The sequence below is a fragment of the Rhinopithecus bieti genome, unplaced genomic scaffold (genome assembly GCF_001698545.2).
Source record: "Rhinopithecus bieti isolate Rb0 unplaced genomic scaffold, ASM169854v2 scaffold_35303, whole genome shotgun sequence".
Lineage (NCBI taxonomy): Eukaryota > Metazoa > Chordata > Mammalia > Primates > Cercopithecidae > Rhinopithecus > Rhinopithecus bieti.
Window position 1 is genome coordinate 95,307 of NW_016814746.1, and position 18,266 is coordinate 113,572.

General features: G+C 60.6%; 1 protein-coding gene across 1 annotated transcript in view; it reads right to left on the bottom strand.

Annotated features, from left to right (window-relative positions):
• TPPP (tubulin polymerization promoting protein) overlaps positions 1-18,266 on the bottom strand; it is a 29,951-nt gene that overhangs the window by 7,924 nt on the left and 3,761 nt on the right. The window contains exon 2 of the mRNA XM_017851906.1: positions 8,056-8,370. Coding sequence (XP_017707395.1) covers positions 8,056-8,370 — 315 coding nt within the window. The remainder of the gene's footprint in view (positions 1-8,055; positions 8,371-18,266) is intronic.

Here is an 18,266-nt window from a genome sequence, read left to right on the forward strand (position 1 = left end):
AGTTCTAGGACAGCAGTGCCTGTGTCTTCCCCAGAGACACTTAGTCTGATTGCCTGGCTCTTCCGACACAGAGTGGGTCTGTTCTCCAGAGACCAGGGTGCTAGAGGAGCCTCCGAGTGCAGAGCTCAGCATCTTCATTGCCCATGCGCTCCCCAGCCCCGCGCCCTGCCCGGAAGCCGGCCCAGCCAGGCGCTGCCACTGCTCACACACGACACCCTGTTGGGCCTGGACTTACTTCCCAAGCTCTGAGTCCCCTTGGCCTCTGGGCCTGGCTCGGTCTCTCAGGGGACACTGGGACCCGGCCTGGGGCCTCCAGGAGCTGGGCTCAAGCCAGGACAGCCCTCTGAGGACCGAGGCCTGTTCCTCTGGGGCGGAAGTCACAGGCACTGCTGGGCTCGGGACTATGCATCCAGCACCCTTGTGAATCAGGAATGCCCTCCCAGGGTGACCTCTCTGAGGGGCAGGGGCCAGTGGGTGGGATGACAGCTTGCTACTCGGGTTCCGGAGAAAGCTACCAGCTCCCCTGGGCTCTCTGAGCCTGCAGCTGCTGTGGCTGGAGTGCCCTGTCCAGAGGCTGCCACAGGTGGGAAGCTGGGGGCTGTGGAGGAGAATATCGGGGGAAACAGCCTCTCCCTGTACTTAGGCGAGTCCAAGAGTGAGGGGCTGCGGCTCCCCCAGGGCACCAACCTCTGGGATCTTCCATTAGCTCCTGAGACCTGAGGAGGCTGGGAAGGAGCCCCTAGCTGGTGGGTCCCGCGGGGGGAGTGGGGGCTTCTGGGGAGGCTCCTGCCTGGTAGGGACATGGCCTTAGCGGAGCCCTGTCTGGCATTGCCATCGTGCACGTCAGCTCCGAGTTCTCACTGCTCCAGGAGGGTCCGGTGGTCCTGGTCCAGCAGGACCCAGCCTGGGGTCCCCCCATGCCTGTTGGTCACCCCTGCCTTCCCCAAGCCCCAGCAGGATACAGAGGACCTACAGTAAAGTTTCCTGGGGCCGGCGGTGGTCGGTGACAAGCCCTCCAGGCCCTGCCCATTCTCCCCTGGCAGGTGACTCCACCAGTAGCTGAGTACCTGGGGGCAGGTGAGGTGATATCTGGCCACTTGGGAGGGCTTCTCCCCTCATCTCTGGAAACCGGAGCCCTTCCTGCACCCCACTCAGCTTAGCCGATGGATGACAATGTCCACTGGGCCACGGCAGCTCAGGCCCTGGGGTGGGCTGAGAGCCAGGGCCCTCCCATTGCTGCACCAGCTCTAATCCTAGGCAGGCCCACCATGAAGCCCCCACACAGCGGGTCGGTGGGGTGCCTGAGCTCCAGAGGTCTGGCTACCGAAGGTCCCACCCTACCTCAGGGGCCGCCTGTGATCCGCCCACTGTTTCCCTCTGAGTGGGACACCCTAAGATTCCTCCTAATTTTGCGTTGCCGCCAGCCTTTTTGTTTTCCTGGGGAGGGGTGGGGGTGGAGCGTGTGTGGTCACCACCCTGTGGATGTCACCAGGAAGAGGTGGCCCTTGGTGAGACGTGGACTTGGGGCCCAGAGGGACCCCGGGCAGATGTGAGGGGCCTGACCTTCTCTAGGGGGCCTCAGGGGCTTGGCTGCCTCCGTCTGCCCTAGTCTCGGCCCAGGCAGGGCTTGGGTCTATGCACCTGAGGTCAGTTTCTGGCTGTTTGGAAGTCACCTTCTCACATTACCTGTGCTGCTTGGCCAGGCTCATGGGGCAAAGTGGACAGCCAAGGCCACACCCACTGCTGGCGGAGCGCCGCACAGTGTGCTGGGGAGAGCAGAAGAGATGGGTGCTTGTCGCCATGCAGTGCACTGGGAATTGCCAGTACTGCACCTGCAGGTCACAGAAGCCACAGGCCTTGACTGCGAGGCCACGGCGCCACGAGCTCATGAACCCTCAGTCACAGACGCACCCACGGTCGAGGGACCTCCCCCCTGCCAGGGGCTCCACTCTGCAGAAGCTACTGTCATCCTGCACTTCCAGGGGTGGCCACTAGAGGCTCCCCAAAGACAGAACTGGCTGGAGGGCTCCAGAGGTGCCAAGCGCGAGCCCGGGACAGGGTGGCACCCACAGCAATGGAGGGACAGGGTTGGGTGTGGGGAATGCAGCCCACCCTTCCCCGGGGCTGGGTACCACGGGGGAGGGGGAGGGGAGAAATGCTGCCCTGAGGCTCCTAGCCCTACCAGGGGAGCTGACAACTGCTTTTCTGAGATGGACAGACAGGAGGACGTCACAAACAGCGCTCTGAGGACCTCACCTGCCCTGTGGTGGCTGCCCTCCAAACACGCTGTGACCTGGATTCTCTCCAAACCTGGGTCTTGCTCCTGGGAGATGGTTGGATCGGCTTCCATACTGGGAACAGTCTGCAGACTTTAGGACAAAGTGTCCTGCCAGCTCTCCACGCTCGGGGTGACCACAGACCCCAGTGCTGGCTAGCCTAGGGAGTGTACCAGGCTCAGCAGTCCTCCCCATTCGGGGTGACCACAGACCCCAGGGAGCCTGCCCTTGCTGTTCTCAGGCCCCCACTGGCCCTGGTTTCCTCCTAACCTGCGTCCAGGTATCAGTCTAACCCCCAAGCCAAGCTACCACCCAGTCTCCGCCCAGGTGTCTGCAGGAAATGTCAGTGCATTTACTTGGGAAAACACACCACACCCAGCACACAAGCATGGGTCCTGGGGGAGGCTGGGGCTCCCAGCGAGCCGAGACCCCAGCCCAGCCCTCCTTCCTCTGCCTCATCAGCTGGGTGCCCCCACCTGGGCTAGATGGACCCGCAGGGGGCCCCTCCTTCCTCTGCCTCATCAGCTGGCTGCCCCCACCTGGGCTAGGTGGACCCACGGGGGGCCCCTCCTTCCTCTGCCTCATTGGCTGGGTGCCCCCACCTGGCTAGATGGACCTGCAGGGGGCCAGGCAAGGCTGCAAGGCTGGAAGACCCTTGCCCAGAGGCTGGTGGTGTTTGGTGCAGGTGGGGAGGCAGCGGCTGAGCCTGACCCCAGGGGTCCCAAGGCACCCATGGCATGGGCCCCTCCCCAGGCTCAAGGAGGTGCTGGCAGATTCACTGTCCATGGCCCTGCTGGGCCCCACTCCCACCGCTTGTGGTCCGATCCCACTTGTGCACCTCATGCCTCCATTAATTAATATTTTGAAGCTGCCAGTGCGTGCTCTTTGCAGGAGGGAGTCATTGTCTGGGTTAACGGTAGTCTTCAACAAAAACCTGGCATACGGCTGCAAGAAATTTGTTTAAGATTTAACACATAGTAACATCAAAACAAACAAGCGCTGCCATGGCAACGAGGACTAAACAAAGGCTCGCAGATACCCCGAGCTGGCGCCACGCCGGTGGAGCCATGGCAACCTGCCCCGAAAACAGAAATCGGTGGACTTTTTCTCTGCAAGTCCTGTCAGAGTCAGCAGCTTTCTGTGGTACTTAAGGCCACTTCCTCGCGGTCCCCAAGCTCCTGAGGGAGGCAGAGGCTCCCACAAGTGACAGTGGGCATCCCCCTCTCCAAAATGCAAAACAAAAGCAAGCCGATACCCCTCAGGCCTGCTGCCCACCACCCCTTGCTTTTCCTGGAAATTAAAGGAAAATCTCTAGTGTCCCCAGCCCCTCCTGGTGGCCCTGCTCCCCTCTCTCTTCCTGAGACAAGGGTGTGAGTTTAGACCCCTTGCTCCTGCACACCTGGGAGGTCAGGACCCTGTGCCAGGATCATAGGGACCCCCCCCGAGGGGAGTCCAGGCTGCAGGAGGGAATGACAGTTTGAGGGTGGGAGAGATGCGGAAGCAGTCCTGGGGGAAGCCCGGGGTCACAAGGGTCTGCGGCTGCAGGTGAATTGGGAGGCGGGAAGGTCAGAATCCCTCAGCCTCCCCTCAGGCCAGGGTCCCGGTCCTGGCCACCTGAGCTGCTGCCAACAGGACAATCTGCCACACGGCGCCCACCCACAGTGCCCAGTCAGCCGACCAGGCTGCCCAGGACTGGGTCTCAGCCTCAACCCCTCCCTGGGCTCAGGTCACAGCTGTCTGCTCCCCCAGACTTTGACCCTCATGGCCAGCCAAGGCTGGCACACCCCAAGGCTGGTCCCAGGCTCCGCACTGGGGAGGTGGCCGTGCTGGAGCAGGGGGCCAAGCTTCAGGCCCCAAGTGCCTGAGCAGCTCAAGCCCTGGCTCTGGGAACAGGCCCCGACCAGTTGGGGCTCCTCCGGTCTTCTGGGGTGCCAGCACCCCCACGAGCAGGCAGGACTCCCATCATTCTCCAAATGAGCCACAGCCGCCAAGCCCCACCCACCACAGGGAGAGTGCTGCATGTGTGTGCAGGCGTGTGCAGGCGTGTGTGTGCACGTGTGGCCATGTGCACGCACACATGTGCCATCGTTTGAAGGCCACTTTCTGCAGAAGGAATCGTACCTGGCACCACACTTGGTGTGTCCGGGCAGCGCCAAGGTTGTGCGCATGGGGCTGGCCCTGCAGGGCTGATGGCCCCTGGACAGGCTCTTCCCACCTCCCGCCCAGCCCTTCTAGGAGCTTCACCCACAAGCACGGTCTCCACACTGCTTTGCCCCGGGTCTGCTCCTGTGTATCCTGGAGCACACATTGGGCGGCACAGAGGGCACCCAGGGACTCGTCTCAGACGCGCCCACATGCCCAGGCCTGCTGAGGAGCAGCTGCCAGGGCCCAGAAGCACGGGGCTGGGATCCACGAAGGGGCTGGGTCCCCTCCAAACAAGGACACCTGAGGGGGAAGAGGAGCACTGGGGGACACATGGGCCCTGGCGGCCAAGGGGAGAAGCCAGCCCTGCCAATGCCCACGCAGGCTCCAGACACCATGGCCGCGCTGCGAACCCCACCTGCCGCTGTATGGGCTAAATATAGCCGACCCAGTTTCTCTCTCCTGGTTCGTGTGCCTGGGACACGTCCCCTTGGCAAAGTGAGTTCTGGGCTCAGGACAAGGGCACTGTCTATGCCAGAGGCTCTGGCCCCCGGCCTCTCGGGCATGGCACAGGTCAGTGCCGCCTGCCCATGGCTATTGACCCATCAGAGCAGCCCTTGTCACCAGGACCTGCCAGCAGCTGGCTGGGGGTGTCTACACAAGCCCACCCCACATAGCCCGCTGCTGCAGGAGGCTGCAGGTTTCCAGCAGGGGACGGCGGGCTGGTCTGTCTTCCAGGCAGTAGCTGGCACGACAAGCCCTGGGGGTGATGTGGGAGCCCCAGCAAGCCTATGGGAGCTGCCTCTCACCAAAAAGCCCATAAGTGGGGTCTGGACCTCTGAGTCAGGTGCCAGTCGCCTCAGCCACAATCCCATTGGAGGTGCAGCCCCGAGAGTCAGTCCACGAAGGATCTGTGGCCAGGGATGCAGCGTGTGGGGTGCAGTGTGGCCAGGGGTGCAGTATAGCCGGGGGTGCAGCGCAGAGGGCACAGTGTAGCCGGGGGTGCAGCCCGTGGGGTGCAGTGTGGCTGGGGGTGCAGTATGGCCAGGGGTGCAGCACAGGGGGGTGCACTGTGGCCGGGGGTGCAGTGTGGTGGGTGCAGGCTGTCGGACGGACCCTCGAAAGCCAAGCCCCAGCCCTTGTCGGGGCCCTGCTGGTCCCCTTGCCCTGGCAGGCTCTTTGTGCCTTCCTGGTCTCCAGAGGCCCCAGGGATGAGTGATCCTGGGTTAGTATGGGCTCCAACTGCCCATACTAACATTGTTGTCTGAGATATTTAACATTGCCAACTAACATTGCCAACTAACATTTGCCAACATTGTTGGCAAATGATGGCCCTGTCCGAGGCTGGGAAGCGCAAGGCTGCATGACTACCTGCCTAGAGGGGCCAGCCACAGCCTCCTCTCACACCGGCCGATGGCTAAGCCCATGAGGATACTGAGGCTGGGAAGCCACAAAGGAGGTTGGCAGGGACCACTGGGTCTGGACAGGGTCAAGGGTAAGACCAGCTTGCACCCGGGTCCCCGGATGGACCCTCCCCTCCAGTTTCTCTGGGACTGAGGCTGCAAGCTGTCAGGACGACGAATAAGATTTGCTGGCCCTGGTTGCCCCTGCCGTCCCCTAGAGCTGGGGGAGCTTGCAACGCAGTCAGCTGGAGAGAAGGTCTGGGTTCAGGCATCCTTTTGAGCGGTTTCATGGCTTTTCTGGCATAACTTTCTAAACCCAAAATGCCCTCAGATGCACTCAGATATGCCGTACACAACAGGAAGCTCACCAGGACACGCACAGTCCGGGAACACGCACGACCCAGGAGACACCCAAGACCCAGGGGTCATGCATGACCCGGGAGACACATGTGACATCGCCACAGACCACAGCAGAGACAGCCCAACTGCAAAGGCCACGGCGCCCACCCAGAGCTGGTAGATGGGTGCTGACACCGCAGAATTGGGCCCCAAAGCTTTCAGCACGGGGGCGTCTGACCCACAGCCCAGCCCCTCGCAAAGCCAAGGCCGCCGACGGGGAAGGCAGCAGGAGCTCTGAGATGAAAGAGTGATGAGGTTGTGGCAATGTAGGAATCTGGCCGCAAGTGGACGCAGGTGCAAACCGCCAAAATAAAGCCATTTCTACACAGGTGGACAGGACAGGGCTGGACACGGGGCTGGGGGAGAACCACTGCTTTTCTCAGGTGCGATCATGGTGGGGTGTCGGGACATGAGGTGAAATGTACCGGGGTGTGTGAGGCTGCCTCAGTGTGCTTCCCGGCGATCATCCAGGAGAAAACAGGCAACGTGTGACACAGCAACAGGCGTGTGCACACATGACACGAAATGCACGTGCACACACGATGCAGGAAACGCACGCCACACGTGCACCACACGATGCAAGAAACGTGTGCACACTGTGCAACACACACAGAAATGCACTGCATATGTTGCACACACGATGCAGAAACATCACCACACGTGCACAGCATACGTGCAGAAACGCACACACGTGCACACACGATGCAGAAATGTGTGCACATGTGCACACACGACACAGAAACACATGTACACCTGCACACACGACGCAGAAACACACACGTGCACACAGGACGCAGAAACGCATGGCACAACGACAGAATATGCCATGCACACGTGCACATATGACAGAAACAACTGCACAGTGCACCACATGACACAAGAAACACGCACACACATGCACACACGACGAGTAATGCACGGGCCACGTGCACACACGACGCAAAACACCACCACTTGCACCACACAGATGTCAGAAACACATGCACACAGGTATGCAGAAACGCACAAGCACACACGATGCAAGAAAACGCAGGCACACGTGAACATATGACACAGAAACACTTGCACATGGCACACCGACGACACAGAACACCGTGCACACACGCAACAGGAAATGCACACCCACACATGCACAACATGACGCAGAAACGCACACACGTGGCACATACGACACAGACAAAGCAAACGGCATGATGCGGTTTTGCAGTGATGGCCAGAGCCACCTCCTTGGTGCCGTTTGCTGTTTCGGCACCTGTGGGAATCCCGGCACAGAAGTGGAACGGCACAAAGGCTTTGGGAGGGGCTGGGGGACACCTGAATGGCCAGCTCCATGCATGGGGACACAAGCATCCAACCTCTGAGACTCAGCCCCTGAGTCAACCCACGGAGGGTTGGGAACTCTGCCCGCCAGCAGCCAACTGCCTCTCCAGGCTTCAGGCAGTCACTGTCCCCACTCCTGGGGAGGCCCAGTGATCCCAGCCACAGCTCCCTGACTCTGGAGGGCAACATTCACCCTGCGTCTGCTCCGAGGCCAGACACCCCCTCATAGGCCACCTCCCATGCCAAGACCCCGCATGACCACAGGGCCGGGAGGAGCCAGGGCTGCCGCTCAGGACTCGGAACCGAGAGGTCCTGGAATGCCCAGACCCCTGCTTCCCAGAGGCCCAGATGGCACGTTCAGACTCCCACGTCTGGGCTGCTTCTGAGAAGGGCGGGGTCTTGAAGCACAACCCCCTCTACTCCCCATGGCCCACTCCCCACAGAACCCACCCGGGGGCTCAGGGTCACAGACCGCCATAAGCCAGGTCCTCGGCCTGTGAGCCCAGCGCACTCACTTGATCTTGCTGAAGACGATGTCCACGTCGGTGACCGTCACATTCCTACCGTCGATCACCTGGCAGTCCTTGCACAGCTTCGACCAGTTCTTGCCGTGCATCTCCCTCCCAGTGGCCCTGGTGTCTCCATGCACCGCGAAGCGCCGGAAGGCCTCCTCCAGGGCACTGAGTTCGGGGGCCGCGGCTGCACCCTCACCGGCACCCTCCGATTCCAGCGACAGCCTCTTGGCCGCCCGGTCCTTTGAGGGGTCCCCCGGGGACTTGGGGGGCGTCCTGTTCGCAGCTTTGGAGGGCTTGGCCTTGTCAGCCATGTTGCTGTGGAGGAAGGAGAGAAGAAAGGTGTCACCTGGGCCATGTCCCAGCTGATCTGGGTGCAACCCAGGAGACCTGCCATACCAACGAGCACCAGGACGTGGCTGAGACGGGCAGGCCCTCCCGGGGCTGGGCGTGAGGCCCCTCAGACCCTCGGAGCCAGCTGCCCTGGAGGCGTGCATGTCCAGCTGCTGGGCAGAGCAGAGCCAAGCGAGGCCTTGCCCACTGCCATCATTAGGCCAAGGACCCCCTAAGTCAGACAAAGCCAGCAGCACGCAGAGCCCAGGGTGGGAGCTGAGCTGGGTGCCAGGGGCTCCAGGCCGAGCAGGCTCAGGGTGTGACTGGCAGCATCACAGCCCATCCCGGGTCCTCCCTGCCGCTACACTTTTCCACTGCCCCTCCTGTGGATGCCCGCTCTGCAGTTCTGGGGGACACCTGAGGACCACACCCTCCCCGGGCTCCGTGACCATGACAGGACGCCTTCCTCCGGGAGGGTCCACAGCGGTCCTGCGACAGCCGCTCCCACCCCAGTGCAGAGCCTCTGACCGTAGATGGAGGTTTGGGCTGGGGAGGGGGTGGTGTGTGATGGCCCTGGGGTCACCTGAGGATGCTCTGCCCAGGTGCCCTGGGCCTGCCGAGCCCATGGTGCCCCAGCCAGGGGAGGGGACTGCGGCTGTGCAGGGTTGAGGCAGTGGTGGGGGCACCGGCGTCGGGGCGCAGGGACGCCCTCTGGACTTTGCAAGGCGCCCACCCCCAGAGCAGGCGGCTGGGCCGTGGGGTTGAGAAGACTGAGGGGTGCCGCCCAGGGAGGGTTCAGGGACGCAGGGCTACGCCACAGGGCGGGGCTGCCGAGGCCGCCTCCCCACCATGCATGGTGAGACCCAGTCAGGCCCTGAAGGACTCAAAGCGAGGTGCTGGGCTCCGCACCACAGCCGCTTCCCCTAGGGGGCCAGATGCCAGGTCGGCCGTCAGCACTGCGCTGAGAGCTGAACGTGGCCTCGGCCCACAGACACAAGAGCCAGTGGGAGGGTCCGTGCCGAGGACACAGGTGCATGTCCCAACCCTGGGACTCACGGAGCCCTCTCAGATCTGGAGTTCTCAGAACCAGTCATGGCCAAAGTGTGGCTCTGTCATCCTGGGGGTCCTGAGTGTGGCCCCTGCTGACCTTGAGATCCCACAAATTCCCCCAAAACAGCTGTAAAAAATACCAGGGGCACTCCCTACACTGAGGACCTTAAGAGCCTCAGGCCCCTCCCATTCACCCCTTTCCCTGGAAGGCACCGAAAATGCAGATGCCAACCCAGCGGAGGACGCAGGGGCAGGACCCAGTCGGGGCAGGACCACGTGGGGGCAGGATCCTGGTGGGGGTGGGGCCACCTGGGGTCAGGATCCTGGGGGTAGAAGGGCTGGGTCAGGTGTCGAGCCAGGTGTCCCGTTTTATCGCTGACACCATTTCTTTGTCTGAAACAGGAGCTTCTCACAGGCCTGGCTTGTGTTTCCACTGGTCCTCTGCAGCAGGGAACACTGGGCAGGAGGAGCGGTTGCAAAATTCCCAGAAGCAATGGTGGGTTTTGTGAGCACCCAGAACAGTGGTGGGCGTGCGGGTCAGAGGAAAAGAACCTTCTGGGATGCTTCAAATTCAGGGCTGCGTTCTGTGGTCTTATCGCCTGTGGGGACGCGCCTGAACAAAGACCCTTATTCACACACCTCAGTGAGTCATCTGAGAACCTGCACCCCGTGGGACCCGCCTGGGAGCAAAGGGATGAGGGAAGCCCCTCGGCGCCGCCTTCAGGGCTCGCGCAGGACGTCCCGCCCATCAGCATGTGCTTTGCACGAGTTTTTAATAAGCCTGGAGGTTGGCCTTGGAAGGCTGAGCGGGACAGAAAGCGTCCTGCCCTCGTGAGGCCTTCAGTGGGGCAGGTGAAAAACAAACACACAAGTAATGAAACATCAGGCAGCGAGGAGTGAAGAGGAGAAACTGAGGCAGGTCAGAGGGAGGCCAGCAGGCAATTTCAGACCCGGCGGAAGAGGATGCGTGTGAGCAGAGATCCAAGCAGGTGGGAGTCACGGTGCGTGAGAACGGTCCAGCGCACGGCCCCTGCGCCTAGGTACCCCTGCGCCCCTGCTGGGCAGGCACCACCTTTGCTGGGCTCAGCCCCTCTCAGCACAGCAAGCAGCATGAGATGGCACGAACGAGAGCGCTGTGGGGGCCGCGGGGGAGAAGGCAGAAAGGAATAGGGGTCAGGCCATCGCCAGATCTACTGAAGACAGACACTGGCTTCAAACGTTCTGAGGAAAAATGCTTCCGGCCGGGACTTGGATACCCTCGTCCACTGTCCCCACTCAGGCTGAGGGGAGGGAGGCCACCTGCAGTGGGTGTGAGCTCAGAGACGTGGCCACACCCCCTGCAGAGGTGCTTGGTGACTGGGCTTCCCAGGAAGACGAGGGTGACAGCCGTCAACAGCCGACAAGAAGGAGTAGACGCAGGAACCCACGGCCGTCACGGGAGTGAGGCCTCGGGCGCTTGGGAGGGCCGAGGACCAGGCCAGGCGGTTCTGGAGGGAAAAGCGGAACCCGTCCCAACTCAGCCCCAGCCTTTCTGCACCAAAGGGGTGGAGCGGTGCCGACCTCAGACGCCGGCTGCCAGAAATGCTTCCAGAGCCGGCTCTGCGTGGGGTGCACGCTCAGGGATCTCACACGGGGACTCGCCTCAGAGCCCATCGGAGCTTCGCTGTTCTAGGTTCTTGTAGTTTTGTTTTACCTCAAACAGGCATTAGCTTAACAAAATATTTTTTTTAAGGTTTTTAAACTAAAATAGACAGAATGAATTAGGTGTGACGTGCTGCTGTCAAAGACAGCCAGGCTGCTGCTGGGTCTGGAGGAGAAGGACGCGGCTGCAAACCACGAGCAGGAGCAGAGGAGACGGGAGTTGCACTGTCTGGATCGCTTCATTAGACCCATGTGCTGTTTCCACAATGACGGTAATAGAATACATTTAATTTTAAGAGAACGTGGAGGTGTCAGAGGGACAATGAGCCTGGGCGGGCACCTCTCCCTTGGCGCTCACCACCAAGCGTAGTATGCGGCTGTGCCAGCTGCTTCTCCTTGGACAGGTGGAGGCCAGGCGTCCTCCACTTTCCCACAGTTTCTGGACGCAGCGCACCTGAGCCCTGGGTGCAGACCCTCACAGCGTTTCCCTCGGAGGCTCTGCTTTGTCACCGTGAGGGTAAAGAAGGTCGTGTAGCAGAAGAGACTCCAGGAAGACAAACTGCTTACCCAGGGGTCAAAGGACAAGCTCCCAGGCATGCACCCACCATCTCCAGGCGTGTGCCCTGAGCCCCCAGGGGGTTGCTCTGCTCTCCCAGGCCTGTGCCCACCACCCCAGCTCTGCCCTGCACTCCCAGGCCTGTGGCTTGCATCCAGGTGTGCACCTGCACCCTCTCCCACTGGCCGGTGCCTCCCTGGTAGGAGGGACGTGCCCAGCCCTGCCCTGACCCAGGTTCCTGCTCACAGCACATGCCCCTTCCCTGGCTAGACCCCACGGGAGCCCAAGTGGGGCCCAGCCAGGACCTGCTTGGAGGCTGAGCCCACCCCACACGTGCCCCCACCCCCAGGGCCTCCCCAGGGAGTCAGGAGGATGGCGCCTACGGGCTCACCCACAGGTGTGAACCAGACTGTGTTGTCCAACTGGCATTTTCAAAACAGGCTTGGAGAGGGCAGAAGACAAGGGCAGAGGTGGTACCACAGACCTCAGAGCGGGGCAGGCAGAGGCAGACCCCAGAGGGCGAATGTCCTGGGGAACGAAGCGCCCCCGCTGGCCGGGGAACACCTGCCCCAGGTGCATCACCAGCTCCAAGGACTCGGCCACTCAGGCGGGGCTTTGTCCCAGACACCCCAGGCTACCTTGCCCCCAACCCCATGGGCTGTCCGGGTTCCCAAGAGGCCCCACGGAAAATCAACTGGGCCCAATTTGTCAGAATGAATCTCCTGGGAAACGCCTTAAGACTGGATGCTGGACTGCCCGAAGCCAAACTTACAGAAAAGCTGACAGAACAGAATTGATAGGGCTGGAGAAACAGCAGCCGGCCTCTTATCACAGAGCTGTCCAGGGGCTGGAAACCCGGGTGTCCACGTGGCGTCAGTAAGCAGGGCCAGGGGCAGTCACTAGGACTGACCAGGGCTCTGTCACTAGGACCAGGGGTCTCTCACTAGGACCTGGGGTCTGCCAGTCACCAGAGCCAGGGCCTGTCCCTTGGGCCTGCAGCCTGTGACTAGGACCTGGGGTCTGTTACTAGGGCCAGGGGTCTGTCCCTTGGGCCTAGAGCCTGCTACTAGGGCCTGGGGTCTGTCACTAGTGCCAGGGGCCTGTCCCTTGAGCCTGGAGCCTGTCACTAGGGCCTGGGGTCTGTCACGAGGGCCTGGGGTGTGTCACTAGGGCCAGGGGCCTGTCCCTAGGGCCTGGGGTGTGTCCGTCACTAGGGCCAGGGGCCTGTCCCTAGGGCCTGGGGTGTGTCCCTAGGGCCTGGGGTCTGTCACTAGGGCCAGGGGCCTGTCCCTAGGGCCTGGGGTGTGTCACTAGGACCTGGGGCCTGTCACTAGGGCCAGTTGCTGTTTTAAAGGCATCAGCAGCCTCGGTTTTCCCTTGTTCACTGCCCACACCCACGGGGGGTGGCGCCGACAGAGCCCACATGACCGCTCTCCACATGGACGGCTGTGGGGTGGCTGAGCCTTGCTGGCGGAGGAGGCTGGTGGACAGGCCGTGCTCACATCACCAGGAGTGCCGGCTCAGAGGTTGAGGCAGGAGCCACAGAGCCAGTGGGAGGCACCACCCGCCTCAGCTCATCACCCCTCCCTGGGGCCTGAGACCCCAGAGTCAGCCCTCGGCCCTGCTCAGGCTCTGGCCTCCCTGGGAACCTCTGTCCTGGTTGCAGGTGTCCTGCAGGTCCCCTGGGTTGTGCTGGGCTGGACCAGGCCGGGGGTGACCTCTGAAGCTCCACCTGCCCTGGAGAAGCCACCAGCAGCTTCCCCCGCTGCACCCATGGACCCAAAACAAAGCTGGCCATTTCCGAGTCTGCACTTCCCCGCAGTGTAAGATGCAGGGTGATCAGCCAAGCCCAGTGTCCCCAGGGCACATGCGAGAGCACCCCACCCAGAGGCCAGGCAGGCGCACATGGCCAGGGCCGCCCACGATGCCCGTCCAGAGAGGTCACAGTCCTGAAAGGCCACGGTCCTGAGAGGTCCCCATCGTGAGAGGTCCCCAGTCCAGAGAGGTCGCCAGTCCTCAGATGTCACTGTCCTGAGAGGTCACTGGTCCAGAGAGGTCACTAGGATGGGGTCTCCAGGCCTGGGCTGAGGCTCTGCCCCAGAGAGGACCTGAGGTTGGGCTCCTGTTCTTCAGGGACACTGAGGGCCAAGCCCATGCTGAGTGCAGTCCCCAAGGAAGTGGGAGGAGGAGGGCAGGGCCAAGTCCTGTGGCAGCGTCCACAGCACACCACACTTCTACCCTGGTCGTCTCACATGGCGTCCTTCAGCCATCCTGCACGGGGCCACTCGGGACCCCTGCCACTCACCACAACTGCGTGGCCTCAGACCTGGGCAGGACAGGGCAGGCTTCACACTGTCCTAAGTCCTATGGGGTGGGAGGGACCCTGCACAACAGCCTTCCGGTAAGGGGGGCAGGGGAGAAGGGGCTGCGTGGCCCCGGCCACCTCCACTCACTCTCTGCCCTCAGAAGAAGACAGATGGGTGCACAGGAGCTTCTCGGGTCAATAGGGTGCACTCAGCACCCAGCCCCTGGTGCCCTCTGCCTCTGGGAACCACATCTTGGCCCCCATCTGCAGGATGTGGTCCCCGCAGCCCTCAGCACGGCCACTTTGGGGACAGCCACCGGAGCCCATCTGCACACAGGTGTAGGGATGAGAAGGCAGGGCAGTCGCAGAGAAAACCCTCCCAGGCTACACAGCAAATCCCTTCTGAGTGGGAGACTCAGGATTAAGGATGACAGGGAGACGCAGGAGGGAGGATGGAACATTCCAGACCACTAGAACTGAGTATCCAGGCCACAGATGCTGGGGCTGCCAGGGGCACCAACTTTGCCACCAAATGGCCACCGTAGGACAGAGGTGCAATGGGGCTCCCGGACTCTGCAAAGGACACTGCAGCGGAGACTCATCCTGGTCTGAGACGGCTGTCCAAGGCCCAAGTGAGAGTTAAACCACATCCCCGGCCAGTGCCCACCACCCATGCCAACACCATTTCTCTAAAGCACCACACAGGACATTCCACCAACAGAGCATCCCAAAAGGGAATAAAATAGATCCCGGCGGGCTCATCCCATCAACCACGTCCAAGACGCGGCAGCTGCAGATGCGGTGGGACAGGCCTCCATTAAAGGTACCTCCCGTGGGGACAGTCAGGGCTCTCACGGCGGGCACAGCAGGTTAGAGAAAACACAGCTGGGGCTCTCATGGGAGGCACAGTGGGTTACAGGAGAAAACAGCCGGGGCTCTCACAGGGAGCAGAGCAGGTTACAGAACACAGCAGAACCAGGGGCTGGTCCCTCATCCAGCGCGGCTTCACTGAGAGCCAGATGCACGAGGACTGTGCCCCGCCCCAGCCCAGTCACTGCCCTTGGGTTACCCTCTGGGCTCCAGGTCCAGGGCACCTGCAGGCAGCTGGGACAAGGCCAGCTCTGGGCCAGCGGTGGCCCCATCTAATCTCCAGAACCTGTGAATGCAACCTTGTTTGGAGAAAGGATCTGGAAATGAGATCATCCCGGATTAGCCACGGCTGAGCCCTAAATCCAATGGTGAGTGTCTCTACCTAGAAAAGGCAGAAGAGAAGATACACAGAGAAGAGGAGAAGGTGCCAGAGGCTGAATTCGTCCCCTCCAAAATTCACACTGGAACCTAATCCCCATTGTAGGGGCATTAAGAGTTAGAGTCTTTGGGGGATGAGATTGAGCTCTGGGGGCCAGGTTCCGAAGAATGACGGAGTGCCTTGTCCACGGGCTGCAGCATGAAGACACGGCAACCAGACCCTGTCTTAGAAGCAGGGAAGGGCCCTTGTCGGACGCCAAGCCTGCAGGTGCCTTGATCTTGGACTCTCCAGCCTCCAGAACTGTGAGAAGTGAACATACCATTTCATAAATTACCATGCCTGGTGCTGTTACAGCAACACCCACGGACTAAGACAGTCGCCGTGAGGCTGGGACTGGAGTGACGCAGCCACACGTGCAGGACAACTGGAGCCACCAGGAGCTGGAAGAGGTGGGGAGGGTCCCCCCAAGCCTCCAGAGGAAGCTGACCCCTGAGATGCCTGGACACTGGGCTTCTGGTCTCCAGGACCACGGGGGAATGCGTTCCTGTTGTGTTAACCCCGGACTGTGTCAATTGTCAGCAGCCTCTGGACACAGTGACACGGTAGGTGGGACCAGAAGGCTCAGCACCCCTAATGGGAACAGAGTCTGTGGAGGCCCTCGGGTGGCTCCAGAGGCCCCTGGGGGTCCGCTTAAGCCAGGATGGGTGTTAGGCCAGGGCTGCCAACAGCACCTGCCTTCTGAGACCCATCCAGCCTCCGGTTGCCCATTTTTAGGTGGAGAAAATGCAGGGTGCATATGTGGCTGGCGTGAGGAAGTCAGTTGGTGGGAATTTGTTGATTTAAGGGAAGGTGCAGCTGTGTCTGCATGCCAAAGGGTTGTCCTCCAGATCAGATCGAGAAACCTCAGGAAGGTCATGCAAAAGAATTTCTGATGTCCTTGGCGTGGGGGAAATTTGTTACACGGACACAGAAAGCCTTGCCCTGCAGGAAAAGATTCTTAGAAGGCACCAGATTAAAAGAAAGGTCTTCTGTTCATTGAAAAAATGTCATCAAGAGAGTGAAAAGGCAAACCCCAGGGTAGGAGATGTGTGCTACACACAACAAATGTTGGCTTGTCTCCAGAATATATAAAGAACCTGTACAGATCAATAAGAATTCAATACACAAAGGGCAGCTGGCTTGAAAAGGCCCCTCAGGGACAAGGTATCCAAGTGCCCAGTGCTCGGCGGGAAGCACTCAGCTTCGTTAGTATGACCAGGAAAATGCAAATCATAAGGCTTCCACACAGCCTCAGAAAAGGCTAAGACATTGCAAAGGCTGACAGTGGCCAGTGCCAGCAAGGACACGGGCCAACAGGAAACTGTGTGGGTGAATGGCTTCGACCCCTCTGGGAACTGCTTGGCATCATCTGATGAATGTAAAGACACACATGATCCCAGATCCAACGGCTCCACTTCCAGATTGGCCCAAGAGACTCCTGCCCACATGCCCCAAAGAACACCCCAGGAACGCCCACGACAGATTCATCCCTAGCTGCCAAGAAAGGGAAGCCGCGTGGACAGGCGCCTGCTGACAGCATGGTGGTCTGAGGGACAGCGGGAGTCCCCGCGGAAGTGTGGGCAGAATGAGCGCGAGTGCCTGGGGCTCCTCGACACAGTGTGGATGGACCACTCCCGCACACTATTGACCATGGTGAGCCTGCACAACAGAGTGCCCACTGCGTGGCTTCAGGTTAAACGTTAAAAACACAGGCAAAGCCAAAGCACAGTGCTCAGGAACTGGTGATTCGATGAGAAGACAGACGGTGAGTAACACCCCATCTCACTCCCGGAACATGAAGAGAGACAGCCCACAACGACTGGCACTAGAACTGCAGGTGGACTGTGCCAGGTGCCAGCTGGGGCCCTCACAGCAGGCGGCCTGAGGACACGTGGCCACTGGCGAAGGTGGCAGGAACAAGCCTGGTGGGAGGTGAGGCTGAGATGAGCTTCACCCCAGTGGCTCCGTACACGGCCCAGGCTCCTCTGGCACTGAGAAGGCAGAGGTGCCACCCCGCCGAGGAGCAGAGGAAACCGGCACTTGGGCAGCCTTAGGAGAAGCGGGGGCTGGTGTGCACAGGAGAGGATGGATGCCCCAGAAGCAGCCACGGTGGCCAGGTCACCTGTGAGATGCAGGTGGCTGTGCACAAGGCAGAGGGTGCTGGGAGCTCGCCTGTGTCATACGTGAGGGCACTTGGGCCAGGGCCTGGGTTGGAAGCCACGTCCAGACCCCATATGGGTGCTCGCTGCTTCTGTCCCCACTGACTGATGACTGATGGCCAGAGGGAGGCAGCGGGTGTGTGAAGTCGCCTGGCAGGTGCAGCTGTTGGTGGCATTCCCTGGGCAGAGGCCACGTTGGACATTTGTGAACAAATGAGCAGGTTGGGGTTACAGGTTATGGAATCTGGGAAATGTGGTCTGTGATGCCATGTGCCCTGGGGGATCACGTGGAGCCCACATGGGCGGCGACCTTTGATCATGCCAAGAAGTCAGACGTGGGACACAGAGCCTGCCTGGAGGAACGCACGCACCAATCCCTTCCCTGAGCCGCACTGAACGGGGAATGGGCTCCAGGTGGCCTTCACTGCTGGGTTTAAAGAGGGGTTAAGAACCTCCCTTCCCTTCCAGAACCTCAGTTTTCAACAACATCAGCACAACTGGGGTCCTCAGAGGAGGCGCTCACCCTTCCACAATGGAAGGGAGAAGCCCAGCTTTCTGAACGGATGAGGCTGCAGAAGGCAGTTGGTATGATGCAAAGACAGAAAGCTGTCGCCTACTTCCACTCTTTTGAAAGATTTTTTATATTTCTTCCCCAAAGAAAGTCATGCATTTGGACATTCAGACATTAAATTACAATTCACAATTAAGTAGTGCTTAAGTTAAAGGAGAAACCTGGAACCCAGAACAGTCTTAATTTGCATATCAGGAAATAAGATTTAGGGACAGCTGATGTTTTTCTTAATTCTTTTTCTGAGAACCGCGTGCCACTTTCCTGCAGGGCACTGCCCTTCCCCAGGTGTGATTCCAGGGGGCTGCAGACTA